Genomic DNA, 17,511 nt, shown 5'->3' with positions numbered 1-17,511 from the left:
ACACAGTAAATTAAAGACACCTGAGCCACAGTTAAATCTCACTACAGTGTTGTTGTACTTGATATGTACTACTTTAAACCATAGTGGATAAGGAGTTTTGGAAGAACCGTACAGAGAAGAGCCTGGAATCTAGTACTGCCAAAAGCTCCTGAAGAAACCTGAGGGGCAACAAATGCTCTCACTCTGGTACAAATTCTCTTCCAGATGAACAACTTCAAAGCAGAGTAAGGAAAAAATCGAGAAAATGTTTTGATCTTCAGAAAGCTAGGAACTCAAGATTCAAAAATTAAGCATTAGACGTTTTCTAATGAAGGGCAGAGATCTGCACCACAGAGGATGCTCTGCAGGTACAGCACACCAAGTGAACTGCTATCCATGAACTGCTGTGCCTTTCTATAAAACCTCTCAAGAGTTGTGTAAGAAATCTTTCCAGTAAAAGACCCTCCAAACCAACCTGCAGGACACATCAGAACCCAACATCTACCACACTTTCTGAACTTATGATTTACCAAAGTTATTTGAAGATTAAATCCAGGCAGACTTGAACTATCACAGAGCATTAAATACTAAAATTCTTAAGAAAAAAACTATGCCATTTGAACTAAAAATAAACAAAATATATGTGCTCTCTTCCTGCCCTGCAGCATTACTCTTGGGGGCCAGATCACAAATATGTAGTGTACATTTTCTGAAGTATTCAGAGAGATCAAAGCATAAACATTTATAATGAAATTTGATATTCAAAGAACATTCTAGTACCCCAAATATTTTAAACTTCAAAACAATCTATTTACTGTGATTTGCTTATAGAGCAGTAGAAGTAATTATGTATCCAGTAAACATAAAGATGTATCCAGTGACAAGGAGAACCTAGAGAGAAATCTAAAGTTTTTCCTATCCAGAGAGAAAAAACACTTTATTTTCAAAGATTAAATTAGAATACATTTATTGTCACTGCAACTCAAGCCTTGACCTTAACTGGTTTGAAGAGTCATAAAATTAATGTGGCATTCTGATATCTAACACTTTCTAAGTCATAGTCAATAACAGAAAAATTAAATCAGTATCACCTACACAGCAGTACAAATACAAGATCTATATTCTACTTGTGCTATTCAGCAGCAGGAAATCAGAAGTTAATGGACTTTAAGCAGATCCTCAAGTGACATTATAAGGGTGAAAAAACTGGATCTCTGCAGTAACACTTAACTAAAGCTGTCAGCAAAGGTAAATCTGGATACTGGTTTCAGTAGCAACATCTAACACATCTAACACATCTAACACAAATAGGGTTGTAAATACCAACTTGCAGTATTTTACTATAGACTGACAATAGTCAAACCAGAGAATACAGTATATTTAATATTTACATATTTAATAAAAAGGATTTTAAAATGACTTCTGCTCAAGACATTTGTATCAATTTTTCTTCAATAACTGGTAGTTACAGGCTTTGCTAGCAGATAGTAAGTGCATTCTATCTTCTGTTAACACTTCTTCTTTCACACCACAAAATATTTATGAGGACAACTGCAAAATCCTGCCTAAGCAAAAAAAAAAAAAACAAGTAGATGAACTCTTCACATTTTCCAAGTCACTTCCCCATTCTGTGCCTACCAAGACACCCACTGCCAGTCTCCCTTCAGTGACTTACAAACATAGACTGCATCAATTACTTGGAACATCTGGGAGTGGATCATTAGCTCAATTCCAGATGAACTGGTGCGGCCTACAACAACTTCTGTCAAGCATGAAAATGAAGCCGCAAGCACTACACATGCATCAAGTTAGCTGATCCCTCTAATCCATACTTCAAGCCAATGCCCAACATCATTTAGTGAGAACTTGATCTCTTACGCATCAGGCATTCCATATAGTCCAAATCTGTTTGTCCTGATACAAAGGACAAGGTTCATTTGCCTAAGCACAGTCATCTAAAACCAGTTTAGACAGTCCTGGGCATCCTGTCTGGTGGCCAGCTGACATTCCAGAAGGCCACAGATCTCTTGCAGGTCTCGTGTCATGCTTGCTTGCTCCGTGTGGCTACCATGGATACTGCAAGGCACCTTGAGTGGCACGAGACGCCTATGGCTGGACAGATGAATCACATCTAAGAAGCTTCAGATTTACCATAAAGGCATCACTCCTCAGTATTCTCCCTGTGCCACAGCAGGTCTTGGGATCCTAAACCATTAGAAGACAAATTCTTGTGCCCAAACAAATGATGGAGCACATGCTTCCCACAATGATGGAGCATGGCTCTTCCAGAGAACAGTGGAGGCACAGAAGTAACGAGAGACCACTTGCCGATGGATTAAACTTTACTTCATGTCACCTCATTTACTCGTCTTTGCCTTCCTGAAGGAAGCAACTGTATACCAATGACTCAGTGCTGGGAAATAGTTTTCTTCTGTGCAATATATGCTGATGCTCATCAGTAAAATCTCAAATCCCTATAAAAAAAGACTCCTTTTTCTGCAGTAACCTCATAGGGAATGGACGAGAAAAAATACCAATGAGAACAGTGTCTAAAGAGCAACAAAACTTGGTTCAAAAATCCCTCAAATTTCTTAAACCAAACATATTTCTTCACAGGCTATTTTTTCAAGCAGTTCCAGTGAACTAGTGTCTTAAAAAAAGAAATCAAAAAGGCAGCAAACAAGGAGAGCAAGAGTCAGTGACAGAAATAAGGCAAATACTTATCAGTTAAATTTGCTGGTGATCCGATCTCAAATTTTAATAAAATTCCCCTAACTTAACAAGCAAAGCAATATTCAGCTCTCCCACATTCCATGGATCAGTTACAGCACTGAAAGAGGCTCACGCCTGCTTTTGGGGTTGTTTGGTTTTTTTTGTTCTGGTGTACGCATTTGGTTCTTTTAAAAACATGACCCTCAACAAATAGGACAAAAGAAAAATGAGGAAGAAGATACTAGACCTTACAGACTTTTAAAAAAGAAATATTTAGGAGTGGCAATAGCACATGCCACAATAATTATCTAAATTTAGTACAGGCCTACTCTAATGACATTAGTAGTTTATCCATTCTGCTCCATAGTTTCATGAATGACTGTTCAAAAAAGATTAATTCAGAAAAAAATTAACATATCCCCAGTATTATTTTCCTAACTGCAAAGGTAAGTTAGTCTTACAGTTTATCATACTACTGTCTGGCTGAAAAACAAGATTTAACTACAGGTTTCAAATAAAGCTGCAATAAGCTCAAATAAGCAACTGAGCTAATTTTGCTCCAAAGCAAAGTTTCATTACCACTTTTAATTCTAGAATATCTCTTGTAAAACCTAAGTACTTTTCTAATTTTTACCTATTCAAGCTTAAGAGTTTCTGCAAATCTTGCCATATTTTATATTTTTAGAGCATCTGTAAAATTATCATAGTCCACGTGTTTAATTTTATTAATAAATTATTTAGTCCTTTCTAAATTCTTGCAATTGAACTTTCCTTTGTTATACATGTGTAACATTTCCTAAATGTTACTCCCAGCAAACTTAACAAAACTGAATATGCAGTCAATATCACTAAAATCATCAAGTTTCACTCTATTTACATCTTTCCTGAGGCACATCCATTAGCATTTTGAATCAACATCTAATAGTCTACAACCTGTTAGTAAACAAAGCATCATTTTCAGTACAAGGGGAAGAGAAAGATAAAGAGGTTCTCCAAAATTCATGACAAGGCAACACCTAAAATAGGATTAAAGACTAAGGAGCAAGACTTAAAATAAAACTATGTAAAGTCATTGCTCTTCAACATCTGTACTATGTTATTGCTCTAGGCCATGCTATTTGGAAAACACTGCACTATGTCCAGCGCTGAAATGTTAACAAGTCAGGTGCCTTTTAGGCAGGGGAAAGGCAAAAAGGTGTAGAAAGGACACAGACCTGCCTTGCATATGAAATCAAAGGCTGAAAGTATTTGACATTTTAAACACACAGGATGAGTCACTAGCTGTAATACAGAAATTGATGGGATACTCCTCTATTTTAGCACAAAGTAAAACATGCCTACCATAGCACAAATGTTTTGCTCTCTCTATGAAATATGAGAATTAAAGCTGAGAAAGACAGTATCTTCTGAAGCACTCAAGAGTTCTGCTAAATGACTGAGTACTCCCTCAGAGAGTTTCCCTACCCAGACACTGATTAAAACAAAAGCAGGTAATTCACTTAAAACTGTGATAAAAAAAGAAAGAGAAAGAAAAAGCTGTAACAGAACTTTTACTTGATGCCTGGTTAATTTTTGTGAGCCACTTTACATATAAAAGACTCATAACTTTTATAAAAAGTGATGGTTTATTTAACTGTTGTAGCCTGTCTGAATTCAGACCCCACCTGTGGCCAAACCATTCACTGTGTTGCTTAAGCTGCCTTCTAAAAAAGCTGTCACTTCAAGTATCTTCTTGAAGTATTAAATTCTACTATTTGCATTTAAAATATTCTGTAAGCCAACAGCCAGTCGTTGCTCAGTAGGCCTGGTTTAATTACCGTCTTTATTATTGCAGCTCCAGAAGTATTTTTATCTCTTTTTTCACTAATTCCTTTTGCCTGTACCTCAAGTATCCAATTCTCAATAGCACCAGCATTTTCTTCAGTGAATCTGATGACCTATTTTAAAACCAATATATTTATCACAAAAATACATTTTATCTAGAAACCACTATCCATAAACTATTATTGATGTATTTTAAGTTCAGAAAAGTAGAGAAAAAGGACCATCATATTTACCTATCTGCACACTAAGTCAATCAAACAACTGATATCCATTGAAGAATGATTCAGTTCAGGACTTTTCCAGTACTTAATTCAGTCACACAGAAGTACCTGGGCTTAATGACTTGAATCTTCAAACTATCAATTACATCACAGCAAGGGTAGGAGAGGCACTCATAAGTACCATGTTCATTGATCTTTAACATATATCACAAGTATATATGACAAGGAAGGAGCAACAGATATATATGACATCAGTGAGGAAGTTTACAAACAGAGAGCTTAAACTGATTTACTATTAGAGCGTGACAATGACAAATGTAATTCTACCATTAGAGAGATCACGATAGCAGCTAATACTTGCATTAGATCGTAGTGTGGCCAATTTCTGCATGTACAACTCAATTTGCATGGCAAAAATCTAAGACAGCAAGGCAGACTGATAAATAAAACACAGCAGATAAAATGTTGAGATTTATTTTTCTGAATTTTAGATCCATGTCATTGAGGAATTAAAAGTTAATACCTGCACATGAAAACATGGACACCACAGCACAGAATGAAAGGGGCTGTTAATGGCCTTTCAGTTCACTGATCCACCTGATTTCTGCCTCACATAGCCAGAAGTAGAGATTAAGAATATATGGCAAATTATTTTGCCCTCAATGCTGCCATTTTACGTGTGGATAATAAAACTGGTGGTTTTAAGAGGCTCAGCTCTCCTCAAACTGGACTTCTTAACATAGAATCATAGAATGGTTTGGGTTTTAAGGGACCTTAAAGATTGTCTAGTTCCAACCCTCCTGCCATGGGCAGGGACACCTTTCACCAGACCAGGTTGATCAGAGCTCCATCCAACCTGGCAGTGAACTCCTCCAAGGAAGGGGCATTCATAGCTTCTCTGAGCAGACTGCTCCAGTGCCTCACCACCTCAAGTGAGGAATTTCCAGTCTAAATATACCACTTTCAGCTTAAAGCCGTTCTGCTATGTCCTTGTAAAACGTCCCTCTCCAGCTTTCCTGTAGGCTGCCTTTAGGTACAGGAAGGTGCTGTAAGGTCTCCCTAGAGCCTCCTCTGCTCAGGGCTGAACAATCCCAGTTCTCTCAGCCTGTCTTCACAGAAGGAGTGCCCGAGCCCTCTGAGCATCTTTGTGGCCTCCTGTGAACTTACTCAACCGATCACCACTCTTGCCCAGCTAACCACACTGCTTTTGATGAAGCCCAGGACAGAATTGGGTTTTTGGGCTGCATGCCCACATTAACAACTCATGTCCAGTCTCTCATCCACCAGCACGCCAGAAGCTGAAAAAAACACACCAGATCTGGTAAACCTGAAGTGCTTGGTATATGGCTAGGCAGCTTTAGTAGCTGCCATTTCTCTAATTTTGTGGGAACACGATCCAACTCCTAAATAATATACAGAGACTGTTTCTTGCAGTGTTTCTAATGAGTTTGTAAAAATCAACTTGACAATGCAAAGAAATTTAAAACAAAAACAATCTACACAGAAATGTAGAAAGTTTGACCTTTAAGTTCAACAGTAAACCTCACACTGTGTAAGTTGATTGACTACAGGACTTTTATCAGGTCAACAAACAAAACAATCCATAATGATAAAAGGATTTTTTTGTCGAATAGAAATCTACTCGAGCTCATTGCTTAGGCAATCATGGAACAGCATGGAGCTCTTGACATCTGATGAAAGAAAAAATATCTAATTTAAAGAAAGTAAGGTTCTTCTGCAGGCTGTTAAAGAGTTTTGTTCTACAACTTCAGCCCTTCTCACCTTTCCTCAGGCTCCAACTGTCCATAACTTTGAGGGCTTTTAAGTGTTTCTCAGTTGAATAGAAGAATTTTCACATCAATTAAACACACATGAAGAGGTACCAGAGAAATTCTGGTACCATGAAAATCCTGTTGTCTACACTCCATATATCTGGGAAACTCCTGTGAGTTTTAAATTGTAGCTACTTTGTATAAGTCTACACACACAGCTGGTATTCAAAAGGCACTTTCAAGTTATCAACTGCTCTTTCCAGCTGCTGCTATGAATACGTATTTTGATGAACGTGCTGGGCAAAGAAAGCAGACACGAAATCCAAAACACAAGTCTTTAAAACTAAGATGCTTTTATAAATACAATATACAGAATGGAATTTATGATTCAGGTCAATATTACAGGAGACCCTCCACCTCTGAAGGCATTTCAGACACTGAAATAATCCAAATGTAGCTTTCTTGCTTACCAGTATTTACTACAGGAAGACTTTATTAAGAATAACATGTAACAGTAAGAAAATGCGCCATATATTTCATAGATAACAAAGATGAAAATAAACCCTGCAAGGCAAATATCCAATCAGTCAAGTGGAAGATTCTTGCAACATCTATCAAAGCAAACCCTTAGCAGGCCTTAAATTTCTCCTGTGGCTGTTCACAATTCTAACGTTTTTTGGGTTTTTTTTATTTTTTTTTTCAAAATGTACCTTCAAAGATAATAATAATAATAGCCTCCCACCAAACAACCAAGAAACATGTAATATTACTGGAATAATCAAAAACATGCAGATAGAACAGAAAACACCAAAAGGAATTTGTTTTTATTATGTAACTTGTTCTTAAAAACTAATAAAAACTAACTCCAGTACTCCAGACAACCAACATTTTTGAATTATAGATTTAGCATATCTGGAAATATTTTTAGTGAACTCACATTTCATGTTTAATGAAAACAACAACCACCACCACCCACAAAATTCCTTGACATTTTGAAAATGTCATTTAGAAACAGAAAGACAAAATTTGTAATTACCCCTGAATATATAAAAAAATCAGGTGCACTTATCATTCTAGAAGCTATGCTGCTTTTGAGAAAACAACAGTGTCTGTCATATGTTTCCAGCTTTAAGTAAAAAATACTCTGAGTTGCACCCTGAACTCTTCCTTGAATTATTTTTTGTATTCATATCAGTCTTGAACCTTGCTGTACTCATCCGTTCTCTGTGTCTTTTCATATAGCCCTTGGCTTGTTTGCACATCCTCTCCCACTCAGCTGCTTCACTTTCCTACTGTTCTTTTACTGCTATTAGCAACAGTACTTGCACTTCATAGACAAAACGCAACTCAGAATCTATGTTAATCACTAGGAGTATCATATGACCTTACTGCAAAAAGAAGCTTTGCACTGGTTTGGTTCGGAACAGGAATGACATTGCAGCTCAGGGTACCTGTCCTTTCTCTCTCAGGCACAGTGAGTAAAGCCCTTTCCCAAACCAATGTGCCTACCAACTGCTAGTAACCCAACAGGAGTGGTGGGGAGCAATTACAGGAAAAGGAACCAGTGCAGGTGCAGTCAGCCTGTTAAAGAAATCACAGGCCCAAACAAGAGCAGAAAAGGGAAGAAGTGATACTCTCCTATCCCACACAAAATCTTCTGCTATTTATATTCCCACACCCGGGAGACAGCTCTGAATAGTACAAAGCACCACAGTTATAGCCTGACCAATTTCTAGGCCAATGTAGCAATTGGTTTATTATCATCATTCAAAGGACTCTGTTGGTTTAAAAAGTCTCCAAACAGAGGATAAGAAAAATCAGAAATACACCTCAGAAATCCACGTGCACTAAAATAACATATATATTTTAAATCAAGCTAATGTCTCAAACATCACTATAGCTTCTGTACCTTTAATATGTCCAATCCCTTTTTCAGTCAAAAGTAAAATATTAAAGCTGTAGAGCACCCACACTTCACAGAAACTAGTTAATCAGATTAAAGACTTAGATTACAGCCTTCCCTCAGAAGAACATCAGGGAATGGAAGATAATTGTTCTCATGCTTTAGGACCATGCATACATTAATCAAGTATTTTGAAAGAAGACAAAACACAAAATCTGATATGCATATGCAGTAAGATAGAAGGCTAATTCCTATTCATAAACTAGTCACATATGTTTTATCACCTAAAATCTGACAAATGCTTAAAGTCATGAAAATCACTGCATTGTATGCCATTTACATAAAAATACACTACAAAATAAAGAAGCGCTTATTCATTTACAAAACAGTATACTTAGTATACACTAGTGCAATAAATGTGTGTACCAAATATGTCCTCTTACAAAGCTGATTATATGCTTTTAGATAGCCCTCAAATACCTTATGTCTGGTACTGCAATATGTTTAGTACATCTTAAGAAAACCTATGTCTAATCTTCCCTTTAAGGCCATTTGTAGTTTTAGGCAGATAATTTTGTCCTTATCCTAATTACCTTGTTCAACTGGGATGAAGGCAGTCCCTTACCTATGAAATAACAGGGTAACATAGCACAGACTGCCAAAAAGGTGAGGAAACACCAGAGGAAGCTGCTGAATTACAAACCCTGGAGAGAACACGCAACGTGATGTGCGCACTGTGATTCTGGTCGCCACCTCCTCAGCAGCCTAATCTGGTTACCAACGGATAATGGCAGAAATGCATTATCCTCTCCAAGGAACAAGGAAACCAGAGCGAGGAACCTGGCTGGTTTTCCTCAGCAGCCTCCACAACTTGCAGAGCAAACACAGACCTCCACTCACAAGTGTGTGACATGCCTTTAAGATTGAGGCAGTGCATGCTTTCCCACTGGCATGCATTCAGTACAGTAGAAGTTACGGTCCATTTGTTTGCTGGGCCACAAGCACAGGATTATTTTTTTTCCCCCCTCTACATTCTTCCAACAATAGCTTGGAAAGCTTGAGACAGTTAACATGGGGGCAAACAGAAAATCTGGTTCTTCCCTTTAATCTTCACTTGAGAAATCAGATTAAGATTCAACTGCTAAGCATCACATTTTATTTACATTTCTTCTTAAGAAAACTGGGGAAAAAAAAATCCAAAAGGTTTCAATAAGCCAATGCCTTGTATTCAAGATAAAATTGACATTACCACTTCTAAATAGCATTTCCAAACATACTCTGCAATTGTGTAACGCATCTAGGCTGATTAAGTGAGAAAACCAAGACAAGTAAAGGTATCTGTTCTCTGGAGTATCTGCACAATGCCTTCAGCCTTGTCTCACAAATACTAAGTTAAACATACGTACTGGCCACAACAAAGTGACATTTTGCCAAGAAAAGACATCTCTCAAAGGCTGCAAAATCACTAACCTTAAAACATTTTCTTCTATGTCAAACATATTAGGATATACAGAATATTTACAAAACAAAAGACCGCAGCCAAACCATCATTAAATTTAGGAAAAAAGATTATGAAGTTTTCTTAATAGTAACTAAGGTTTTGTTTTCCCTTGCAGTTTCATAACACAACATCAGAAGACTGAAATCCTTGTAAATGTGGTAAGCAGTAGTTTTAAGAGAGACCAACAGCTACATAATCATCCTACACACTGTTAATTGTATCTGGCATTATTGCTCAAAGCTCCTACACAGAATGTCAGCTGACTGCCTGAACAGTACTTTGTTCTTAGTGCCTTTGTTAATGACGAATTAAATTATACAGAAGAGAGCTCTGCAACCACCCTCACTTTATAAACCTCGACCATTACAGAATGACAAAAATCCTACAGCTTTGCCTAGAGAATGCAGCTATTTCTTAACATGCTACAACTTGTATTCTGCAAGTTACCACAATTCATGCCGTGAAGAGCTATGTTGCTTCACAGGACGGAAACAAAGATGAAGAAAAACATTTCCCAAAAAAAAAAATCTCAGCAGGAGTGAGCTTGGAACCTTATTCAGTTCTACAAAGACCATGACTTCCCTTGCACCTTGCAAATTACAAAAATACAAACGCCCAAATTGTTTTTTTAAGACTGTACAGTCCAGACATAATTTCACTGCTCTGGACACACTCATTATCTCTTTCAGTCTCTAACATATGAAAGAACTAAGTAAAAAACACACATTTCAGGTCGCCTCAGTAAAAGGTCTCCCTGAGGACTCTTACAACTACTGTTTCAGCAAATTCAGATAAAAGATTTAATCTTCATCTGTTATCTTTATAAACCATCTTCTTTATCTAAATCTGTATATACAGTCACTTGCAAAAGCACAGCCATCGCACCTCATCCCTAAACTTGCTGCAAGTCCAATGAATGCATCTCAAGTCTCTCTAAAAATAATAATACGTATATAGAAAGTCATCAAGGTATTAAGCTCAGAGAACCTGGCTGACATGCAAACCCAAGAGGTGACATAAAGATAAAACATATGTCTAGGTTTTAACGAAAACACAACCAGATAGTCTGTATTGCTTTACTGACCTACTTTCCATTGGTTTGTGTAACAATACACTGTGCAGTGCAGGAAACGTAGTAACATCCCATGTCTTTATTAAATATACATCCCCAGCTCTAGCAGCAAGGCTCTTCTTTTATGACTATACTGAGTAAGTACGAATTTCTTCACATAACAGGGAAGCTTAACATGGGTTTGTTTACAAAGCAGTATAGTAAATTCTGCCTTATCTTGCAGAGGTGGCCAACACAAGTAACACCGAGGCGAGAGGGGTAAACACAACGCCAACATAAAAATGCACACCGGAATCTGCCAGCGTAGTAAATAATTGAGATCACGGTGCATCCCTAAAACCCAGGCACGGTTAAAATTCCAAGAAGGGCTGGAGGTGCCACGCTCGGTGGCCCGGCAGCCTCCGGCTGCAGCACGCAGCAGCATCCATCGCCCAGCGCCCGGCTCGGGCGGAAGCCAAGCCCGTCAGCCCAAGATGCCAACCCGCCATACCAACCTCCTCGCCCCGCCCGGGCCGCCGAGAGCCCCCCGCAGCCCTGCGCCGGCCCGCACGGGCACGGCGGTCCCACTCACCGTCCCCCACAGCCATCATGCCCGGCGGTGCGGCGGGAGGGCGGGCGCGGCGGGTCCCGGCCGGATTCCTGCCGGCTCCCTGCCGCTACAGCCGCCGCTTCGCTTCAAAATAGCAGTCCCGCCTTGCGAGGGAGCTCCGCGCCGGCCCGGCCCGGCCCCCCGGGCGCTCCGCCCCCGCCGCCATGGGCCCGCCGGGTCCCGCCGCCGCCGCCCGGCACTTCCCGCAGCCCGGAGCAAGCTCGGCCCCCAGCACCGGCACGGAAAAGGCAGCGAGAGGAGTAGCGGCCGCCTCGGTAAAGGACGAGCACGCCACAGCACAGAGATGGACCCAAACGTAACATAACACGAAATAAACCGAAACAGTAAAACCACAGGAAGTAGGCAAGGGCTCCGCTGAAGAAAGCTGCTGCCTGTTTGAGTTTTGGGAAGACTTGTTCGGAACCCCCTCCGCAACTTTAAAAGAGTAACTGCTTCCAAAGCATGCGTGCAGTACATGCTGGGGAGCATCAGTGACAGCCTGCCCAGAGCCTGAGACGCTGATCAGAGTTTGTACCCCAGTCTACGTGTTGGGTGACATGCTGAGGGTAGAGACTGCAATCCAACAGTGATAAAAAGAGTAGCAAGTAAGTAGTACCAATTTATTTAGTCTTGCCAATAGAAAAGTTCAAAACTCAGGCAGACTATAGCATATGCTGTTGCACAGAGCATGAGAACCAGACACTTTAAAGGAGCAGGACACAGTTCCCTGTAATAATAATCCAAGAACTCAGTCAAATCCCTTAAAACTGGTGGAAGCATCAGCCTGATGACGCCCTTTTCTTCCAAATGGGCTTAAACTGATCAGTACACTTAATTTCCTATTTTTTCCTAAATAAAATAGTAAATTTTCCTATTTAAAATGATGAACCATCGGGAAGAGCAGCCGAAATTGAAAATGATGTGGCTACGTTTTGACCACTTGCATTAAGCAAGCCAAAGGAACACATGCAGCTCAAAACCTCTATAAAATAATCATGGCAGCTATCACCAGTATTCCCAAATGATATATATTCATGTTGTGCCGCACTGGTGAGCTCTATTAAGAGTATGTCGTCACTGTCTCCATAGTAACTATATTTCCAAATAGAAAACAGCAAAGGGAAATAAAAAACAATAGTGTAATGTGGAAAAACAGATACACGCTAGTGCTTATGGATTTTTATTTGGTCATTTTTTTTCCCAGGAGAATGTGTATTTCAGCTGCATCTTTATCCCCCATAACACAGCTCTCTTACACCATGATACTAACATCACACATATCCTACATATCCTAAGTTTTGTGTTTGTGAGGCCAGTCCTTTGAGCCATTAAACATTAAAATGGAAAAAGTGCACAGGTTAAATAGAGATATACGATTTATCTTCAGCTCAATCATTCTGCTGAGTGCAGCAGGGAGCTCAGTATTAATAGTTTCCCTACGTTTATTCTAATTCCCTGTCTCAATAATGACACTACTATTTGATACAGGAGTCTGCTTGAATTCTCTTAGAGAAAACAGTATTTACAAATCTCAGGCAGCAGAAACAAGTGCTTTTGTAGTGCTGAGATTGGCTGCCAGTTCTGTTTCCATAGAAATGAACATTCACTTGCTGAAAAATGGGGGGGGTGCTTTAAAGAATCTCCTCCTGTTTGGAAGGCTACATACAGTTCTGGTGGAGTGAAAGGGCAAAACTAGCAGCACACATAAGATACTGCTCAATTGGCAAACATCCTGATATGATTCTTTTAATATGCATCATTATGAACATAAACAAATCCCAAGGTTTTCATAGCAGCTCAGTCATTCACGTAATTCACATTAAAGAAATGATCTCTGACTTTACTATACATGTCTGAGAGTAAAAAATAAAAAAATCCAAGGTCAGCTAGAGTGGCAAGCTAGCAGTGGGGTATTACTTAAGGCTATAAGCCACTCTCATCAAGCAAAAGCACTAAGATTCCTGCCCAGTTCCCTTGTTGGACATGGTACCTCCTCATATGTTGGCTTTTAATACTCCTCGTTACATCCTACCCCAATAATTCCATCCATAAGTGTTTGAATGTGCTTTCCATCTCATCTGCCCTCCAAGAGGATCTGTCAGTCCCTAATGGTAACTTGTTCTCCTCCTCCTCTTGTATCATTCCATCGCAGATCAGATTCAATAAAAAGGTAACACAAGAAAAAAGGGACTGTTCTCACTAGATCCCCTCTAGCACACTCAGAAGTGTAAAATATTAAATCTACCAGGTGTGCTAAGGTGGCAGGAAGGACAAATCTTCCTGTCCTACCTGTATTTCTCCCACATACCTAAGCATACCAACACGATGTTTTTTAAAACTCTCAAGTGTTAAATCATGTCAATACCCACATTTTTAAAATATGTATTCATTTTGACTATCAATATAGTATGGAAAACATTTTTGTACTCAGGTTGTTTAAAAGCTGCAAGCTTTGACTCTTTATTCCTTTTTTTCTTCCCAAGAACATGCTGGATAAAAAGGCCGAACAACTGACGTTAGCATTGTTTGATGAAAGAATACTAAGTCACATCTCTGGATTCTCAGAAACTAGGTCAACACACCAAATATTCACTACCACAGCAGTGTCACTCAGGACTATGAAGAAGAAGACATCTTCCAAGGTTGTACTAACAAGTTCCTCCCTATCCGTCACACACCAAACAGGACCCCCCCATCAGTACAGTCACCCTACTTCGGACAGTAACTCACCGGGCAAAAAGCCATTCCTTTTGTTGTTAAGAAAACGATGGATTTTGAAAACTCCACTACGGAGTTTAATTATATTAAAACCAGTTGAAGTGTTTTTGTGCTTTCCACCCCGCCTCTGCCTCCCCCCACTTTGCAAAGACAACCCTACTCCCCCCACACCTTCCCAAACCCTACTACAAAATATCCAAAGTACGCAAAAAAAAGATTCTCAGCACTGTAGCAGATGTATTTAGCCACTAAAATTTGGCTTTTATCCAGAGATGTTTGATAAAGCTCCTGAAAGAAAAGTTGGAACCAAGGCTACAGGAATTCAACAGTAACTTTAAATCTACACCTGCAAGCAGTAAATACAAATTGTCCTTCAGAGAATAATGAAGCACAAAGCCAAGATAAAACACTAACAATGGAATAACATTGAAAAACTGCCTAGATGGAAGCAACAGATGAACTAGGTTTAAGCAAAAATGCTGAAATCAACGTATTAGGAGGGATTCTGTCATTCATGGTACCAAAACAGAACTACAGTATCTTTTGCACAGAAATTGCCACCTACAAGACAAAAAATGATCTATGTCAGTTTATACTGACATAGATCAGCATTAATATTTGTATTTTGCACATGAGATAAAAATCACTTCAAAATAAACTTTGCTAACTCTCTTAAATGGAGACAAAAAGGACAAAAATGCTATGTTAACTAGTGTGGTGTATATATATATTTTCATACATTTAAGTTATTTCCATTATTATTTTCCCTGGTGTGACTTTCTCCACTCTCCTGAGAACTACCAACAGAAAAAATACACATATAAAATGCATCTCTGAATATCTCAAATCTATGAAACCTATGCAGCTGTATTAATGTTAAATGCAAAAGTTAATGGTTTACCCTTTCATAATGAGTAAATTTACAATCTAACAGAACATAAACATTTACATTTTTATGTAGAGCATTCTTCTCCAGCTTAGAATGCTTTGGGTTTTTTTTAAAAAAATACGAATTTTTACAAATCAATTTTTAAGTGTTCAAGAACAGCAGTGTTTTATTTCAAAGCAAAATGCAGCACAGAAACTCATACGTCAAAGAAAAGGTTACAAAAACACTTTCCTTTGAACTTGCAGTCACTTCTGTTTTCACACAAGAAGAGTGACAAATATTTAAAACGAAAAGGGTATATTTGAATATATTAAGGAATTATATACATTCATCAGGTATTTCTACTCTTGAACAGCTACACTTTTTACATATAGCAGACCATAATTAACATAGTTACTTTGAAAGACAAATTAACATGAGAAAACTCTTCCCAATAAACAAGATCTATTGATTCCTTGCAGAAGACAATGAGGCTTCCAAATCTGACTATGCTAAAGCCACTGCCACAGCACCTCCTTTGTTTTGCTGTTATGTAACTTTTTTTTTTTATAATTTACAGTTTTAAATTAAATTTTCACAGTAAAAATACTGTAGCAAAAAAGCAGCAGGAAGCAATAAGGACTATGCATAACAGGTTATCTTTTCTTTAAATATACCAAAATAAGGAGCTCAAGCTCAGTGAAGTCTTAACTTCAACAATTAAGCTGTCTTTGAATGCTGCAGTCTCCCAGTTCTATGATTTAAAGCTCCATGTATTACAATCATGATGCATCATTTTAACAGAGAAGATATCCAACACACCCATCACTAAAGTACATTTTTCTCTTAGAAACCTACTAAGGATAAAGGTTCATCTGATCTTTTTTTCCCATACATGAACACTTTTTAGCATTCTTCTATCCTCTACTGAGCACATCTGTAACTCATTAAACATTCACTGCTTGTTGCCGTGCAGTTTCAACACCTTTTCCAATTTTATTCTGACCACAATCCAGAAAATACCTCCAGTAAAGTGTAAAAGCTTGTTTCACCAAGTGTCTCATTTTCTTAGCATTTACATGTTTCCACACATCCATCTCACATTGATAACGCTAGCATTTAAATATTTATCTTTCATTAATCTAAAGCTGATTAGAAATATATTATCTTTCATACTTACCACTGACGTTACTTAAAATCATATTGTCAGAGTTTCTTATTTCATCAAATTTTGCAAAGATTGTTTGCAACCTATAAAGAACAAAAACAACAAAGGATTTTTATGTCTCTGAAATCCCACTAGCTACTGATAAAAACAGAAATCACTTTATTAACATATATAAAGCAGCAATGTAGAATAGACAAGGGATTAAGTGTATGAAGAAACAATTCCTAAAGGATTCCTCTTTAGCTGAGCATCTTCACAGAAATGCATAGAAAGCCAAGTAAACTTAGCAAAGAACAAAAATTGAGTACTGTTATTAGCATGATTAAAAATAACCTTCTAAAGTTCAGGTTCAGTAATAGCACATATTGGTTATATATAGTATATGCATGTATTTATTCACACTGAACAACAGGTTAGAATTTAAACTATGGACTATTCACTCAAAAGAAAAAAAAAGGATTGCTATTTAATTTGTTCTAAGACTATTACTCATTTTCTTAAAGGTTTTTGTTCCACAAAATTTCCTCAGTTTGGTTATAAAAGAGCTCTGTGGCAGTTAGCACTTCCACAGCAAAAAATTATCCCCAAACAACAAAACTTTCTTCTAAACTTAAGATACACTGAGCACTTAAATGTGTCCAACCCGCACACCACTGATTTCAACTGTCACAATAGAGAATACACTGCAAAAGCTTTGCTACATGTAAACAGCAAACAGACAAACAAAACTCCAAATAAACCAAACAACTCCACAATCCGAGATTTGCAGCCTAGTCCCACAAGGCAAAAAATGGTGTTCAATCAAGAAAGTTGGCAAAACACTTCAACAGCCCTTTCTCATCACTTCTGCTGAAAACCCAATAAAAGCAGTGCAAGTATCTCCCAGAGAAACATGACCCAATCCATTGCATTAGCAATAAAAAATAGATTTGTACTGACATAATACATTGTTCAGCTGCAAACAATTGAGAACAATTTATTGTATTTCTCCAAAGACTTTGCATTTTAGACTACTTGGAATATGGTAATATTTAACATGCACATGGGATTTTTAGCTCCAGGACTATCAGCACTGAATCCTGATTTTAAATGAACCAAGTTATGAACTAGAAATCACCAAAACTGTACCTGTCTCTGAACAGGTACAGTTCAGCTACATCAGAAGAACTAGAGACTATACCACC

At 38.1% G+C, this 17,511-nt stretch overlaps 1 protein-coding gene across 21 annotated transcripts in view; it reads right to left on the bottom strand.

Moving 5' to 3' along the window:
* The window catches only part of CLASP2 (cytoplasmic linker associated protein 2), a 146,223-nt gene that overhangs the window by 92,228 nt on the left and 36,484 nt on the right, over nt 1–17,511 (bottom strand). For all 21 annotated transcript variants that reach the window (XM_058832630.1, XM_058832646.1, XM_058832636.1 and 18 more), the window contains exon 7: nt 16,340–16,410. In XM_058832630.1, coding sequence (XP_058688613.1) covers nt 16,340–16,410 — 71 coding nt within the window. The remainder of the gene's footprint in view (nt 1–16,339; nt 16,411–17,511) is intronic.

Source organism: Poecile atricapillus, chromosome 2 (genome assembly GCF_030490865.1).
Source record: "Poecile atricapillus isolate bPoeAtr1 chromosome 2, bPoeAtr1.hap1, whole genome shotgun sequence".
NCBI classification, from domain to species: domain Eukaryota; kingdom Metazoa; phylum Chordata; class Aves; order Passeriformes; family Paridae; genus Poecile; species Poecile atricapillus.
The sequence above is the reverse complement of the archived record's forward strand: the minus strand, read 5'-3'. Positions and strand labels throughout refer to the sequence as shown.